The sequence below is a fragment of the Dipodomys merriami genome, unplaced genomic scaffold (genome assembly GCF_024711535.1).
Source record: "Dipodomys merriami isolate MVZ:Mamm:240054 unplaced genomic scaffold, mDipMer1.0.p SCAF_28, whole genome shotgun sequence".
NCBI lineage: Eukaryota > Metazoa > Chordata > Mammalia > Rodentia > Heteromyidae > Dipodomys > Dipodomys merriami.
Window position 1 is genome coordinate 20,860,003 of NW_027204270.1, and position 18,365 is coordinate 20,878,367.

At 39.9% G+C, this 18,365-nt stretch overlaps 1 protein-coding gene across 2 annotated transcripts in view; it reads left to right on the forward strand.

The window, feature by feature from the left end:
- The window catches only part of LOC138838026 (transcription elongation factor A N-terminal and central domain-containing protein 2), a 51,147-nt gene that overhangs the window by 12,339 nt on the left and 20,443 nt on the right, over positions 1-18,365 (forward strand). For both annotated transcript variants that reach the window (XM_070037030.1, XM_070037029.1), the window contains exon 3: positions 13,407-13,548. In XM_070037030.1, the coding sequence (XP_069893131.1) occupies positions 13,407-13,548 (142 nt within the window). The remainder of the gene's footprint in view (positions 1-13,406; positions 13,549-18,365) is intronic.

Sequence of the window (18,365 nt, forward strand, 5' to 3'; positions counted from 1 at the left end):
TGTAGTATCCTGAGGACTTGACTTAAATACTGTGAGACTCCTTTTTTGGACAGCTCTCAGGTTTACAGATCCTTTTTTTTTTTTTTTTTGGTCATGAGGCTTGAACTCTGGGCCTGGCCCTGTTCCTCAGCTCTCCAACTCAAGGCTAGCAGGCTGCCATTTGAGACACTTCTGGTTTTCTGAGTGGTTTATTGGAGATAAGAGTCTTACAGCCTTTCCTGTCTGGGCTGCCTTTGAACCATGATCCTCAGATCTCAGCCTCCTTAGTAGTTAGGATTACAGGCATGAGCCCTTGCCCCCCAGGGGGTTTATAGATCCATTTAGAAAGCATTAATTAGCTATGAACAGAAGCCCTAGACTCAAGGTCCAACTGTGCAACTGGTCATCTTAAACAAGACATTCTTCTCAAAATGTGAAAGTTGAGCTACTGTAGTATATCTACAAATGGTACAATTGTCATTTGGAGCAAGAGAATCCTAAATTACTGAAGCTATCCTGAAATTATAGGATGTTTAACATCCTGACTAAATGTAAATAGCACCTCCCATTGAGGTTCCTTCATTTCCAAGCAACCCTTGGTTGAGACCTAATGAATGCTAGAGGATCTTTAAAGTTTCTCCTAGTCTTTCAGTACTGTGACTTCATAGTACACATTCAGGTTTTTCAGCTGTCTATAGTCTGCTATTTTGTCTTCCTGACCTTGGCATCCCCTGTTGGTCTCTTCTCCATGCTTGTGCTGGAGAAGTTTGTCTCAGTCATAAAATAAAATCTACTCTGAGCCAGGCATGGTTGCTCACACCTGTAATCCTAACTACTCCAGGAGGCTGAGATCTGAGATCTGAAGGTGATGGTTCAAAGCCAGCTGGGGTAGGAAAGGCCATGAGACTCTTATCTCCAATAAGCCACTCAGAAAACTGGAAGTAGCTCAAGTGGTTGAACATTGGCCTTGAGCTGTAGAGCTGAGGACAGTGTCCAGCCCATAGTTCAAGCCCCACGACGGACCAAAAAAAAAAAAAGAAAATCTACTTTGATTACTTCCATGCCTAGTCATTTGGTAATTTCTTTTTCTTTTCTTTTTTTTTGAGTCCGGTTGTGGGCCTGAACTCTGGGCCTGGGCACTGTCCCTCAGCTCTTCAGCTCAAGGCTAGCGTTCTACCACTTGAGCCAAAGCGCCACTTCCAGCTTTTTTTTTTCTGCTTATGTGGTACCTAGGAATCGAACCCAGGGCCTCATGCATGCAAGGCAAGCACTCTACCATTAAGCCACCTTCCCAGCCCTCGTTTGGTAATTTCTTCTTGTCAATAAAGACCACATGTTACCATAAGGCACCCTGTACCTTCTCCTACCTGTCACCTGCCTGTATCATCTCCTCCTAATCTTACTATTTACGCTCCACCAATTATCAGCAACTTGGAATTCAACAAAGATGATTATGTTCTTTTTATTTGTGGGACGTAGGGAGGAAATAAGTGGGCAGTGCTGGAGATCAAACTCAGGGCCTCCTGCATGCTAACAATTGCTCTACCAGTGAACTATATTCCCTATGAGGTTCCCTTTGATATATCTGTAACTTTCAGATAGGATCCTGTTTGTCATGAGTGCCCTTACCCTACTTAATGCCATGAAGGTAAAATCACTAGTACTTTAGAACACAGACCCTGAGTTCTTAATTTTAACATGAGCCCAAACTGTTTGTGTTAAAATCCAATTCTGCCTTTATGACCTTGGGTAAGTTATTTTACATCTCTGAGTCCTCATCTATAAAATGAGACTAATAACACCTGTTTTATAATGTGCTATGAGGTTTAAATGAAGCAATATTTATAAAATGTTCTGGTACATGCCAAGTACTATGTAAGTATTTGCTATCATTGTTGTTAACATTGCTTTATGAAATACTGTTTATCACCCATGACCTAGTTCAAGAGTCTATGAAGCCAAACTACTCTTCTCTCTGAAATACAGCCAGTCTAACCTGAGGCTGGTTCTTCCCTGAGCCATCCTAATATCTTAAACATTTCCCTCACATTACACCAATTTATACTTCATTACAGTTTTTTTTTAAATATGACTGGGCTTCCTGAAAAACTGTACCTTAATGGTTTTGTGTTCCTTGTACCTGGCATAAAACTTGGCACACAATAGGCCACAATATATTTTTCTAAATAAAGCTTTGGCATGGGATATGAGGCCTCTCCTATTCTGCCCAAATATGCTTTATCCTTGTAGCTCCCTATTTATGTGAAAGCATTCTGGTTATATCCCATTTCTTACTATGTAAACTAGATTATTTTGTTGTTGTTGTTTGTCCTGAGGATTCTTTTGATCACTTTTCCTGAAAAGCCTTTCTCTTTCTTTTTATAGAGAGCTTTCTTACACATTTGTCAACGTACTAGAACCACTTCACCTCGGAATCCTAGATTATTATATGACCATGGGTATAGAGACCCTTGAGTATTTTATTTACATCTGTGTCCTAGACCTGGCACATATAAGTTAGTGAATTTTGAAATACCTTCTGCGTTCTTTGTGGGGACTGAATCCTTCCCTCTTCACTATTGTCTTAACATTTAATTCAAATATCTGAAATAGCACTTATCAGTGTATGATAATAATGCGATTACCTGTAGCTGTCTGAGATCCACTATAGGCTCTTGAGGCCTGGGACTATAGTATCTTATTATGTTCTAATTCTGCTCCAGAACTTAATGTAGTGCCTGCTACATTGTAAGTGAAATCTATTGAATAAACAGTATCATCCCTTATTTTGGCATGTACATTTAATTTTTTGTGTGTGGTTCTTTAGTTTGAACTCAGGATCTCAAGCTAAGCCAGGCCTCCAGCCCTTTTTTATACCATTTGAGTTTAAGGTCTCACTTTATTTCCAGGCCTGAGTCTAGACAGTATTCTTCTGAGGTAGCTAAGATGACAGATGTATAACACCACACTCAGCTTCTTTCTGTTGAGATGAAATCTCACAAGATTTTTTTTTTGCCCTGGCTGGCCTAGAGCAACAGAGTTCCAAATTTAACGTCCCACATAGCTGGTGTACAATTGTGTGTGTGTGCCATTAGACCCAGTTATTGGTCAAGAAGGGATTTGACATTTTTTTTGCCTAGGCTGACCTTGAACCATGATTTCTTGATCTCAGCCTTCCAAGTTGCAAGTATTATAGGTGTGAGCCACTGCACCTACCCTTGGTGTTTTGATAGTAAACTATTCTCTCTCTCTCTCTCTCTCTCTCTCTCTCTCTATATATATATATATATATATGATATATATGTATAAAGAATATATATGATACACACACACACACACACACACACACACACACACACACACACACACACACACACACACACACACACACACACACACACACACACACACACACACACACACACACACACTACTTTGAAACAACTCTGTGCCCAGAATTATGCTAAGTCCTATAGGGAACATAGGAGAAATTAAAGATCAAAGTTTAAGACCTGTTGGGACTTCCTACAAAGGATCTGAATACAAGAAATTAATAATGATACAAATTGTTGTTATTATTTTTTGTTCGTCATGGGGCTTGAACTCAGGGCCTGGGTGCTGTTCCAGAGTTTCTTTTGCTCAAGATTAGTGCTCCACCACTTTGAGCCACAGTACCACTTCTGGTTTATGGTGGTTAATTGGAGATGGGGTTTCATGGCCCTTCTTGCCCGGCTGGCATTGAGCTGTGATCCTGAGATCTCAGTCTCCTGAATAGCTAGGATTACAGGCATGAACCACCAGCAAATTATTGTAATTTATTGCAGAATTGTCATGTAGACAGTAGAGAAGAGAGCTCAGGGAATTAGTGGTCAGAGGCTGTGTGGCAGTTTGGTTAGGTAGCAGAAAGCTATAACATACCATTTGATGAGTAGTACTTGCTATTCTGTTAACTTTTTACTTATGTATATATAGTGGCAAGTTGTGTTAGGCACCTGTAATCCTAACTACTCAGGAGGCTGAGATTTGATTATCATTGTTCAAAACCAACCTGCACGGGAAAATCTGAGATACTCTTATCTTTAGTTAACCAGCAAAATGCCAGACCAGAGGCACTTCTCAAGTGGTAGAACTCCAGCATAAGAAAAAAAAATCCAGGGTACCAGTGGCTCACACCTATAATTCTAGTTACTCAGGAGGCTGAGATCTGAGGATCACTGTTCAAAGCCAGCCCAGGCAGGCATGGCCATGAAACTCTGGTCTCTAGTTAACCCTTAGAAAAGCAGAAGTGGCTCTTTGATTCAAAATGGCTCTGTGACTCAAAGTGGCTCTGTGACTCAAAGTAGTAGAGTGCTAGCCTTGAGTGAAAATGTTCAGAGACAGCGCCCAGGCCCTGAGTTCAAGCCCCAAGACTGCCTCCCCCCCCAAAAAAAACCCATAAAACACAATACTGAGTTTAAGTTCAAATTCCAACACATATACACGCACATACATGCAAACAAAACCAAATTGTATTGAATGTATACATTTAAGTTACTCATTCTCACTATGTTTGGGTTTGGTTTTTGGTTTATTTGTTTTCAGACAGGGTCTTTCCATGAATCTCAGGGTAGCCTCAGACCCATAATCCTCCTATATCAACCACCCAAGCTAATGGGATTATAGGCCTATATCACCACACTATGCTTAGCATTGTGTTTTAATGCCACAAATCTGCTGACTGTTAAAGCTGTCTTTTCCTCATGAATATCAGGAATGATACCTCATATACCTTACCTGAATTTTTTTTTGGTCAGATGTGAGGCTTGAACTCAAGGTTTGGGTGCTTTTTTACTCAAGGCTAGCACTCTACCATTTTGGATCACAGCACCACTTCTGGTTTTCTGGTGATTAATTGGAGATTAAGAGTCTCACAGACATTTCTATTTGGGCTGGCTTTGAACTGTGATCCTCAGATCTCAACCTCCTGAATAGCTAGGAGTACAAGCGTGAGCCATTAGAGCCTGGCTACCTGAAGAATTTTTATGAGGACTAACTAAATAAATGTGTATTTATAAAAGCTGACATGCAGTAAAAAGTTTCCTTGTTTACAAAAAAGGAGAGGCTTATGTAGTAAAACTCAAACTGATAATGATAATGATAATGGAGGCAGTAATGATTGCTACTAACACTGAGTCCAGTTCTATGGACAAGGAAGGCATGTGCTAGTGCTTCACATGTCTTAACTCTTCAATTGTATGTGTGTTTTTGTATGTGTATATCACCCCAGGCTGGCCTCAAACCCATAGTCCTTCTGCTTTAACCTCTCAAGTACTAGGATTATAGGTGTGAACCACCATGCTCATGTATATTAACTCTAAATCTTAATAATAGCTATGAAATACATGAGTTTGTTATGGACATTTTATAGCTGAAGAATAAGAGATTAAGTAACTTGACTAAAGTCATGCAGCTTATACTGGCATAGTTTGGACTTGAACTAGTAATCTAAATCCATAATCTGTCCTATAAAGAGCAAAAAAAGATAGAGATTTATTTTATTTTCTATTTTTTTTGTCGGTCATGGGGCCTGAACTCTGGGCCTGGGTGCTGTCCCTCAGCTCTTCAGCTAATGCTAGCGCTTTACCACTTGAGCCATAGCCTCACTTCCAGCATTTTCTTCTTATGTGGTGCCTAGGAATCGAACCCAGGGCCTCATGCATGCAAGGCAAGCACTCTACCACTGAGCCATCTTCCCAGCCCTGGAGACTTATTTTTAAGATTTATTATTAGCATATATTGATTGTACAAGGTGGGGCAATTGTGACATTTATACACATACATGCATGCATGCATGCATGCACTATGCTCAAACTTACCCCCACAAAATGTAGATTTCTGACTGCCAGGCTGAGATGTAAAGGATCTTAGACTATTAGGACCATTGTACTTCTGTTATCAGTGCATTACAAGTAATTCCGTGTAGCCTTATCACAGTCAATAAAAGTGATCTCAATAGAGCTCATGTAGAGTACATTTAAATGGTAAAGGTTAATTCGGTTAATCTGTTCTTATTCCTTAAAGGGGAAGTGATTTTTTTTAAATTTTAGAGTCAAAGTATCACTTTTTAGCACAGTCTAGTCTTGAACTTAGGTTAGGATCCTTGTACCTCAACTTTATTAGTACTGGATTTCAGATATGTCCTACCATGCCAATCTAGAAGTGATCTTTTTTTCTGGTTGATTTTTTTTTTTTTAAAGATGTCCTAGAATAAAGGGTTATGCCTGTAATCTCAGCTTCTTGGATAAGGATCATGATTCAAGGACAGCCAGGCAAAAATTTAGCAAGACCCTATCTCAACTAAAAAAGCTGTGTGGTGGCTTGTGTTTGTAATCTCAGCTATGCAAGAGGCCTTAGGTGGAAGATTGCAGTCCAGGCTGGCCCAGGCAAAAACATGAGGCTGTCTGAAAAACAAGTAAAGTACAAAGGATTGGAGATGTAACTTGAATGGCAGAGGGCCTACCTCCTAAGTTCAGTACCCTGAGTTCAAATCTCAATACCACAAAAATAAAAAGGATCCTAGAATATGCTAATTCTTTTAGATGGACAGTTCTTCCAGGTTCAGCATTTCTGACTGTTCTATGAACCTTTTTTCCGTCATAGGATTGAATGTGTTGTCTCCTGTCCTACCCCCACAGTGGAATAGTATCATATTATTACTTATGAGTGGATTGTTTTCCCTGATTATTTTTTGGAGGATGGGGAGGTCAGTCATGGCACTGTACCACTTTGATCTGTGTTTTTGTGAAACCTGATATTCTAGGTACCCCCAAGTATAAGACCAGATGAAAGGTATGTCTTCTTTCTGTAGATAACTTTTCCTACTCATTTTAGTTCCCAACATTGACAATTTGTGTCCATTTGCCTTATGTTCTTTCATTTCTGAAATGCTTTGTGTAAGATTTGAAATACTTGTTTTCAGGCCCATATTTAGGCAGCTATAAGGAGGTATTCTATAAGGAGGTATTTTTTTCTTTTTTCTTCTTTTTTGTCGGGGCTTGAACTCTGGGCTTGGGCGCTATCCCTGCACTCTTCAGCTCAAGGCTAGTGCTCTTACTGCTTGAGCCACAGCGCCACTTCCTGTTTTCTGGTGGTTAATTGGAGATAAGTCTCATGGATTTTCCTGCTCTTGCAGGCTTTGAACCGTGATCCTCAGATCTCAGCCTCCTCAGTAGCTAGGATTACAGGTGTGAGCTACCGGTATCTGGCAAGGAGGTATTCTTTGATAGAAATGGATTTCTTTTGTTCTCCGACTTTTTCTGTCCTAAAATTTCAGCTCTGAAAACTATAATTTAGTTCAAGTGAGATGCTGGTGGCTGAGCCACTGCACCTGTAATCCTAGCTACTAAGGGGCTGAGATCTGAGGATCATGGTTCAAACCCAGTTTGGGCAGGAAAGACTGTGAGACTCCAATAAACCACCAAAAGCTAGAAGATGAGCTGTCACTCAAAGTGGTAGAGCACTTAGCCTTGAGCAATGCCCAGTCCCTGAGTTCAAGCCCCAGGACTGGCACACAAAAAATAGTTTGAATCAGATACACTTATTCTATGTTGAGCACAGAAAATAAATAGGCAAATAACTGGTTGAACCTACTCTTGAGTTACTCAGTCAGGTGGGAAAGATAGTTGGGTTGGTTAGTATATGCAGAAAACATAGATGTAGCAATAGCAAGGAGCCTATACAGGTTGTAAAAGGACTCAGAAGGCAAATTGGTCAAATGTGGTAGGAGAGAGGCAAGAAAGGCTAGCAGAGGTGATTTTTATAAAGAGTCTTAAAAAAACAGTTATCAGGCAGAGCAAGGGCATGTATAGGCAAAGGGTCTGAAATTTTGTGACTCATTTAGGTAGTTCCCATTTAAGAGCAAAAAGATGAGACCAAAAAGGATTGTCAGAGCCAAGTCATAGGTCTTCTATACCATACTAAAGAGTTTGGACTTCTGTAGTTCTAATTAATATGATCTGATATGGCATCTCTAACTCAATTACAACCATGTAGAAATGTTATATAAAAGTCTCTACTGCCGGGCGCTGGTGGCTCACGCCTGTAATCCTACCTACTCAGGAGGCTGAGATCTGAGGATCGTGGTTCAAAGCCAGCCCGGGCAGGAAAGACCGTGAGACTCCTATCTCCAATAAACCACCAGAAAACCGGAAGTGGCGCTGTAGCTCAAGTGGTAGAGCGCTTGCCTTGAGCTGGAGAGCTGAGGGACAGTGCCCAGGCCCAGAGTTCAAGGCCCACGACCGACAAAAAAAAAAAAAAAAAAAAGTCTCTACTAGCCAGGTACCAGTGGTTCATGCTTGTAATCTGAGGTTTGTGGTTTGAACCTAGCCTGGGCAGGAAAGTTTGTGAGACTCTTATCTCCAGCTGGAAGTGGAGCTGTGGCTCAAGTGGTAGAGTGTTAGCTTTGACCAAAAAGCTCAGGGGTAACACCCAGGTCCTGAGTTCAAATCCTAGCACAAAAAAAAAAAAAAGTCTGAGCTGAGTTTGAAAGCAAAAAATCCTCAAGTGCCAGCCAGGAAGAGGAAACAAAGCCAGATCTGCAACTGGGAATATTGATGCAATACTGAGGGACTTGATACTTTAAGAGGCAGGAGAGAAGGCCTCAGGCTAATGTGATGGGAACTGGAACTGACACACACTTGAATCTGAGAGCCAGAACAGGTATCATGTTTGTGATAGGTGAGCTAGAAAAATTCCATCCACTATTTCAAGAAAGCAATATGAAGAGGGCAATTTTCTTAAGGTCTTATGTAGAAAAAGAGTTGACTGTCACACATTAGAACCACATACTTATTACCATACATTAAATTTATACTACCTAAAAATTAACATACAGTATGGCCAAAGGTTGAGTGTGATGGCTCATATCTGTCTTAACAAGATGTCTTTTGGGAGGATTGTGGTTCAGTCCAGACAAAATGTTGATGAGACCCCATTTCAGCCAATAAGAAGTTAGGTACAATGGCACATGTCTTTCATCCCAGCTATGTGGGAGGCATAAGAGGACTGTGATCCAGGCTGATCTGTATATAAACATGAGGCCCTATTTGAAGGATAACTTAGGCAAAAAGGAGCAGGGCATAGCTCAAGTAGATAGATTACCTGTCTAACAAGTACAAGGCTGTGTACATCCTAGGGTACTCAGGACTCCATCAAAAATAATTCGCTTAAAAAAAAAAAAAACTCTTGGCAAAAAGTTAACAAACTCTGGGAGCCAGGTGCCAGTAGCTCACACCTATAATCCTAGCTACTCAGGTGGCTGAGATCCAAGGATCTCAGTTCAAAGCCAGCCATGGCAGGAAAGTGACATTCTTATCTCCAATAAACCACTAGAAAACCAGAAGTGGTGCTGTGGCTTAACCAGTAGAGCACGTGCTTTGAACTGAAGAGTGCAGGGACAGCATTCAAGCCCAGAGTTCAAGCCCCCACAACCACCACCACCACCAACAACAAAAAAGTTAACAAACTCTGTAAGACAATAAATTGCCTAGAGAGACAATGAGTAGTTAGATGTAATAGATTCTCTGTTCCCCCCAAAAATGAGATTAAAAATCTTAAAGAGCCATTAAACATGTTTGCAATGTTCACAGAACCCCAAAAAGAAATAGAAATCGTAAGAATAGAGTATGGAAAGACAGCAAGCAGATTTAGCAGGGAAAAAAAACAAACAACAAAAAAACTTGTCCAATGAGAGAAAATTTGTTTATGGTAGAGAAACAGGTTAAAAAGAAATAAGCTAATAGCTAAAGGGAGAAATAGGTAAATCTGAGAAAAGTACAGCAATATGAAAGAAAAGGTCTATAATAGTTTTTTAAATAGAGGTCATGAATAGGTTTGAATAGAGTTTTTGGTGAGGGTCATGAGGAGAAGACTGGTCAGATTTTATTGAGAATACATACATGTTTAAAATTGTAAGGCAAAACACCAAAATGAAACAAATATAATGTCTAACTTGCAAATTAAAAAGGCAAAACAAGCTTAAACTCAGCCAAGGAGGGTGGTACACAGCCATGAGTTCAGCATTCTGCAGGCTGAGGCAAGAGAACCCCCAGTTCAGTCTAGTCTACATAGTAGACCTGTCTCGAAACACCAAACCAACCAACCATATAAACACATAAAACTAAATATGCTATTAAAAGGTGAAGAACCTCAGATTAGATAGAGGTGGAGCTGGAGAAGCAATATAAAACAGCCATAGGCTATTTAAACCATAATAATCCAGAAAAGTCAAAAGTAAGGATAAAAGAAATTATACAAAATATATCTAACAGTATCACAGTCAAGAGTTCATTGAAGTTCATAACAGGAAAATACAGGTGAAAGAACTCTTCAGTATCCATTAGGTGAATTGATTTCATGGTCTTAAATTATTTGTATGTAAGAATAATGAAACACTCTCCAATGTAATCAAGTGGATTAACTGGGATTATATATATCTATTTGGGTGAATCAAGAAGATACACTGAGAACAGTAAAATATTTATACCTCTTTCCAAAAGAAAATTTCCTCTTATTTGATTTTATTGTTCATGTGATTTAGCACTAATAATAATACTATTTTGTAATGTAGTGGATCATAGGCAAGGACATTGTCTCAGGTTTGTGGGGACCAGGTTGTACATTTTGTCTCGTTTTGATTGAGACTTTGAAGGCTGTGAGCAAAGTAATAAGATACAAAATGATATTCCCAAATGAGCTTCTAGACTACCTGCATGGTATATGTAGAACAGTTTTTGAACCTTCCACCCACTATAGGCTATAAAGAGGGGTGAGGTTTCATGAAGCCCACAGAGAGGAGTTGCTTTGGGTGGAGCATATGCTGTGACTAGTTTCACTTGGGAAACTTAATTTCAGTTCCTGGTTGGTGAACACAGGCACGTCCTGCCCTTGGGAAAGTTTAGAGACAGAGACCGACTGGCAAAAGCCAGTGGGAATAGACCATTACAAAAATGGCAATCATGGGAGAAAATACTGCTGGCCTGGAGTTGAATTAGGGTAGCCAGGTTCACAGGATCCTTGGAAGGATTTTGAAACCCCTACAGAGAGTCACACTGTGAAGTGTGTTGCCAAAATGGGAGACTTAGGGAAGGACTTAGAAGTGGCTGGCTGGAAGAAGCATTACCCCATGTTATGGGTACTTGCCAGTGAGTTCTCAGCAGTAGGGGGCTCTCCAAGGGACTACAAAAGCTACCCTGTAAGAAAAAGAGAGTCAGCTTTAAATATGTCAGTTCAGAGAGCACCAAAACCTTATTAGTGCAGTATTGAAGCAGAAAGCAAAGCTGTTCCTTTTCCCAGCTTTGAACTTGGAGGTCTTAGAAACCAAAGCAAACATTGAAGATTACTGGAGGTGGGGGTAAAAAATGGTGGGGGGGGCAGGACTAGGAAATAGGGGAGTCAAATATCCTCCTCCCAACATGGACTTCTAGGCTAAAAACTTCCCTCCAAGGGAAGGAGATGAGACTTGATTGAGGGTACATTTTACCAAACTGTCATATCAAAATTGTGTACTTAAAAGTGTACAGATTGCTGGGTACAAGTAGCTCATGCCTGTAATCCTAGCTACTCAGGAGGCTGAGGTCTGAGGATCATAATTCAAAGTCAGCTCAGGCAGGAAAGTCTATGTGACTCTTACCTCAACTACCAAAAACCCAGAATTAGAGCTGTGGCTCAACTGGTAGAGTGTTAGCCTTTAGCAAAAAAATCTCAAGTATAGTACTCAGGCCCAGGATTAGGACCAAAAAAAAAAAAAAAGTGTACAGAAACCTAAGCATATATCTTGAGGAACTTCTACAATGTGAATGCATCAGCATGCGATCAAGAAACCTTACCAGGATCTCAGAAACCCATGCCCCTTTTTAATTCCTAACAGCCCACCTCCCTGGGGCTAATAATGATCCAAAGCAAGATTTGTTATTTTGTGATTATAAAAGCAATTTTAAATTTTGTCTTCTGCTTTGTGCTTTTAATTAAGTTCTTAGTTGAGGACAAATGTAGGGAACTCTGAAGCTGAGCTGTGAATCCTGGAAAAGGTTTGAGAGATTGGAACACTACCTAGACAGCATTCAGAATGCTGAGCACTGGCCATAGAAGGGTTAAAACAGCTCTGGAGAAGGTGAAGAGACTGGAGTGCTCCCCTCCCCCACTTTCCTTAAGAGGTTGGCCGCTGTGCTAGGGACCTTGTAGGCTGGAGGAAAGACTTGCAGAGCATAAGCTTGGGCTAGCTAAGTGGACATCGTGTCTGGACTTCCTCTGGGCTGCAGTCTCCTTCCTGTCTCAAGAGAATAAGGGAGCCAGTGTCTCTCACAAACTCTGTTTTAGCTCTGATTGTAATATTAATATAGATGCTTTATGTTTTGCATGTATCCATGATAACCCTCCCTGTGTGAACTCAAATAAATACGCTTGCTTGTGGGGACTCAGGTCCTAAGTGCCAGAGAGGCTTGGAACCCCTGGTCCCCACTCGTATCTCTCTGTCTCTGCCTTTTCTACTTTTCTTCAGTATGGTATCTTGTCACATTGCCTTTGGTTGCGGTTAGCAACTGCTTGGTGTATGGTTCTACTAAGTGGTAGAGCACTTCCCTAGAAAGCACAAAGGCTTTAGTTCAAATTCCAGCACCACTAGTAAAAGTTCTTAGCTGGAATAACTTTAAAACTATAGAGAAGTTATATCATAATACAAAGAACTTTTCTATTATTCTTTACCCATATTCCTTAATTGCTAATATTTTACTCTTAATGGGAAAGAGCATACCAACTTTTAAGATGGTTGTTTCTGGAAAGGGAAGGAAGGAAATTACTTTGGTGAAGTCTGTAAAAGGACTTAAATTTTATAATATTTTGCAGAAAATGGCAAAGTATTAGCCTTTTCCACTATAACTTGTGGCTTACTCTCTATAGTTTTCTATGTGTTTGAAGTTTAAAAGAATTCCTTTAAAATGGAAGAGTTCAGTTTTCCCCTCTGGGAAGTTGGGAGACTTGAAGGTGCTTTGTACTATTGAAATAAATATATCTTTATGACTTCTCTGTTTTTTCCTTAATATGAATTAAGACTCTCTTAAGTGAGCTATAAGGTTGATTCACCTCAACATCATTTTTCTTTTTTTTTTTTTCTCTTCCTTATTACCTCTCACTGCTAAGTGCCCAGTAGTGTCTGACATAGTAAGATTAAAACTTGCACTTTTCCTAATAGATACAACTCTTCCTGATTTGCAGTGAGCAAGACCTGCTTTTAAGCAATTACCCCTCATTTGGGGCCATCCAGACACATTGTGCTTTGGTTCAGGTCATAATCAATAATTCATATGTCAATAGGAACCCCATTAGCTCAGGTGAAGGCAGATGTCTTTCTAATGAAAATGTTCCATTTTCCAAATGACTTTTCTTTTTCTCAGAGAGTTGTGGTTGTAGAAGACATAAAAAGATGGAAGTCTATGTTGGAGCTTCCTGACCAAACCAAAGAGAATCTAGTTGAAGCCTTACAAGAATTAAAGAAGAAGATACCCTCAAGGGAAGTGTTAAAGTCAACGAGAATAGGTATTGCCTAATTTTCTGACACATACTTGTATTTTGTCTCCTTTACCCCCATTTCTACCTTCCTTGAAGTAGTGTCCCCTCATCAGGACTTTTAAAACTATCTCTGGGAGAAGACCATTGTTTTAGAAATGTTCATTGGCCATGAGCCAATACTTTTGTAAGATAGTAAAAATAACAAGAAAAGTAAAATTGAGAATATATAATGTACAAACTTCAATTTTAAAATTAAACTCATCAGATGTAAAATTACTGTCAAATTTCTGTACGTTTGTAAATGCCTATATTAATTTTTGGTATTTAACTCTGTGGAATGGTAACTAACAATGATCTACATGACACATAACATTTTGAGTGTGGTATGCAAAATGAAGAGACCTCAGAAAACTTAGGATTTGGTCAGAGACAACAATGTGGACAGATGGAGGGGTAAAATCCTGTAGGTTATAAATAAACACATAAATAATTTTCTGAGCACTGTTCTGCTGTGGACAATTGTTGTGCTGTCTCTAAAGAATGAGCAATCACTTAGATATGAGGAATTAAATAAAAGACATCGTAGAAGAAGTGACATTTTAGTTAATCTTGAAAGAAACTTAGCTTTTCTGTCTTGAGTTGAAATAAAAGCCTGGATTGTAAAGCAAGATGATAGCAACATTTGCTTTCCACCATATCATTTATTGTAGCTTTGGAGGTATTTCAAAGGTAAGTGAGGCACATTGAATTGCCATTTTAGTACAGTACACAACTGTGGATAATATGCAAGGGAGGACCAACATGTGTTCCTCAAGCTGCTCTTGAGTCTCCAGAGAGCCCAGGGCATCATTCACAGCTGCTGCTCTTGCCCTCAGTACTGCAGCCAGGGCCTCGCCTGCCTTTCCCTGACCTCTTGTTCTGAGAAGGAGGAGAGAAAGCTGCTTCACCCTGGCACTAACAGCTGGGAAGGGCTGTGTAGAATCCCCAGGAGGACCCCCAAGAGTTTTAGAGTTGCACCCCTGTAATATAAACCAGAATTGGAGAAAATTAGATGCTTAAAAAACATAAAACCCTATCATTATAGCCATGGAGACTCTCCATCTGCTGCTGGATTTCCTGTCTTTATAGGTTGTGGTCACTAGAGGGCAATAAGACCTTTCATATGAGCCCATGAGGCACCTCTACCAGTAGAGGGTACTAGTGATTAATATTTTATGACGTGTATGTGTACATATGTGTATGTATATGTTTATATTTAGGCATGTGCCACACATGCCATGGATGATCAGATCTTACATGTCAGCATAATAAACTAGAATTTCCCTAAAAATGCAAAACAGGTAATAATTTTCAAAACATTTCTGTATGGCCTTTGAGTACAATGGTAAGTATTTATTTTCAAGAATGGGTGTGTCTGATGTTGAAAGATTACAGTTCAAGAATCATAATGAAATTGCAATGGTACTTGACTTAGAAGGACTGGAAACCATCCAACTTTGGGATCTTGACCTACCCAGTCCTTTCCTAAACAAGGATATGTGGAATACAGGGGTTTCTTGATTCTGAGAGTTATGCCCTGTGTGGTGCTTGAAGATTTCATTGGGATTGTTCTTAAGAATATTTGTATTTTCCAATGGTTGGCCTTCCTGCCTGACCCTGTCCTGTGAACAGGATATTTGTAAGATACAAATATTTACTGAGCACCTTCTTTGTACTGGGAACTGTGCTGGCACAATAATGAAAGAGAAAAGTCATGGCCTCATCTCTTTGGAACCTGAAGTTTAGTGGAAAGGCATGCAAGTTAACAAGACTTTGTCATACAGTGATAAATGCTCTGAAGACGGGGAGGAGTTAGTTAGTCAATTGTGTATGTTAAGAGAAAGGGGGAAAGTGTTAAAGAATGTGTCAGGCAGGGGGTACACCATGTAAACTGTAAAAAGGTGGAGGTGGGAAAGAACGTTGTACATTCCAGAAACTCAAATTTATTTGGTGTGTTTAAAATAAAATACTCTAAAGAGAGCGTGGTAAGAAGTGTGGCTGGAGATAGTCTGGACCAGATGGAAAAGGGTTTTTGTAAGCCATTCAAAACTGTTTGGTTTTGGCAATGCATTAGATATCTGTCACTGTGTAAAAATTATCCTAAAAATTAGTTTCATACGACAGTATTATTTCACATAGTTTTTCTGAGAGTTAGCAGTCCACGAACTACTTATCTAGGCAGTTCTAGCTCATCAGTATCTTTTAAAAGGTTACAGTCAAGCTGTTGGCTAAGGCAGCAGTCATCCAGTGTGAGGATCTGCTTCCAAATGGTCTACTCACAGGATTGTCTCAGTTCCTCATTGTGTGGGCCTCTGCTTAGGGCTGTCATGGTATGGAAGCTGTCCTCAGATCAAGTGATCCAGGAGAGAACAAGAGAATAATGCACGTGAAAGTCACAGTTTCTGGTGTAGCCTAATCTCAGAAGGGATACATTATTATATCCATCCTATATCTCTATTAAACCAATGTTGGTACAGTTTGAAAGGCAACTCGACAAGATGTGGATACCAGGAGATGCGACTGTCTGGGGGCTGTCTTATAGATAATTCTCAAACTTGAAAACAAACTTCAACCATTATCTCTCAATTTTAAAATACTTCCCTATGCTTGTTTTGGCCTGCATATGTACTAAAATAAGAATAATGCAAAGATTAGCATGTCCTCTTAACAATGACAGGCAAATAAGTGAAGCATTCCATATATTTTTGTTATTGTTGTTGTTTGTGAGGCTTGAACTCAGGGTTTGGGTGCTGTTCCTGAACTTTTTTTTTTACTAAGGCTATGCTCTACTATGTTCAGCCACAGTGCCTCTTCCAGTTCTCTGTTGGTTAATTGGAGTCTTACAGATTTTCCTGCCTGGGCTGGCTTTGAACCACAATCTTTAAATCTCAGCCTCCTGAGTAGCTAGGATTATAGGAGTGAGCCACTAGTGCTTGGCTTTCCATATTTTTTAAAGTGTCTCCTGTTTATTTATTTATTTATTTATTTTTGGTAGTATTGGGGTTTGGACTGGGGGCCTTGTGCTTGCTAGGCAGGCTCTACTACTGAGTTTCACTTCCAGCCCTGTCTCCCTTTCATTATCCCTGTTTCTTCCTTCTGAGATCCTACAGTTAGAATTAGGTTAAGCCGGGCTGGGAAGGTGGCTCAGTGGTAGAATACTTGCTTTACATGCATGGGACCCTGGGTTCAATTCCTCAGCACCACATAAGCAGAAAAATCCTGAAGTGGCACTGTGGCTCAAGTGGTACAGCACCAGACTTGAGCAAAAAGGAGCTCAGGGACAGCACTGAGTTCAAGCCCCAGGACTGGCAAAAAAAAATGTTGAAAAAAAAAAAGAATTAGGTTAAGCCTTCCATTTTCCAAATTCTATAGCCATATCTATAGCTATTTCTATAGCCAATTTTATGGCATTTCTGCCATAATTTTTCTGTCTCACAGCATTCTAGGTAGTTTATTCGGATATTTCTTCCAACCCACTAATTCTTCCTTCAGTTGACTCTAACCCATTCATTAAGCTCATTTCAAAAACTGCTTTTCATTTTTGCAAGTTTGCTCTTTCCTCTAAATCTGACTTGTGTCAATGCTATTTGTACATTATGATTATGTTTTTATTTCTTGAAACATTTAGCACATAGCTCTTCTGTATCCTTCAGCTGGCTGTTCTAATATTGATAGTCCTTAGGGATCTAAATCTGTTGTTTATTTAGTGTGTGCTGACTCTCATGGTGCTTGTTTTCCCTTCAGCTTGTTGATTTTCCATTGTGAACTTGTTGTATTTTTCAGTATAAAGGAATTCTATGGGACTAAATTGGTGAAGCTTCCCGCTAAAGAGGATTAGCTTCTTGCTTCGCTTCTGCCAATAGTCAGGGGCACCTCAGGCCTGGGACACTTGAGCACATCTCAAAGATTCATCTCAGTCAATATAGGAGTTTCAGGATTAGCTCTCTCACCTACCATTAGTCTACAGCTAAGTATTTCAGCAGCATTACTATTGATTGGTTTAGCTCTTAGGCCTAGCCTATTCCTCTCTGAACCTGCTTTTCTGGCTACTGCTCACTTTTTGGCTGGTGGGCATGAGGTGACTTTTGTCTCATATCTAGCTGTACTGTAGTGAAATGATAGCTTTAGCCTAAATTTAGTCAGAGTGTTTACTTTTTATCCTAAAAGTAATACTGTTATTATTCAAGAGTTTTGAATGAAGGAAAGACATTCAGATTTTTATTTTTATTTTTGCTGGTCCTGGGGCTTGAATTCTGGGCCTCGGCACTATTCTTGAGCTTTTGTGCTCAGTTCTCTACCACTTGAGCCACGGCTATACTTGAGCTTTTCCTGTGATTAATTGGAGATAATAGTCTTCCTCCCCTGTGTGGCTTCATACTGCAATCCTCATCAGATCTCAGCCTCCTGACTAGCTAGAGTTACAGATGTGAGCCACTAGTCCTAGCTCAGATATTTATTTTAGAAAAATCTATCTGTTTCTATTGTGGGAAAGTGTTGGAGAGAAGCAAGCCTAGAGGTAGGAAGCCCAGTTAGGAAGCTGCTAAAACATCTGGATAAGACATGAGAGTGGCCTGAGACTGATAGTGGTAGGGGTACAGAATGCAATCAAGAGATATAAATGTGATTGGATATTGGGAATGATGATGGGGGGAAGGTAGAAGCGTAGGTGTCTGGTATGAACAAGTAAGTGGATGGATGGTAGTACTACTATAGCAATATAGAACAGCAGGTTTGGGGGTGGGGAAATAGTAAGTTCAGTTTTAGACTTACTATGTTTGGCATTCTATAGAACATTCCAGAGGAAA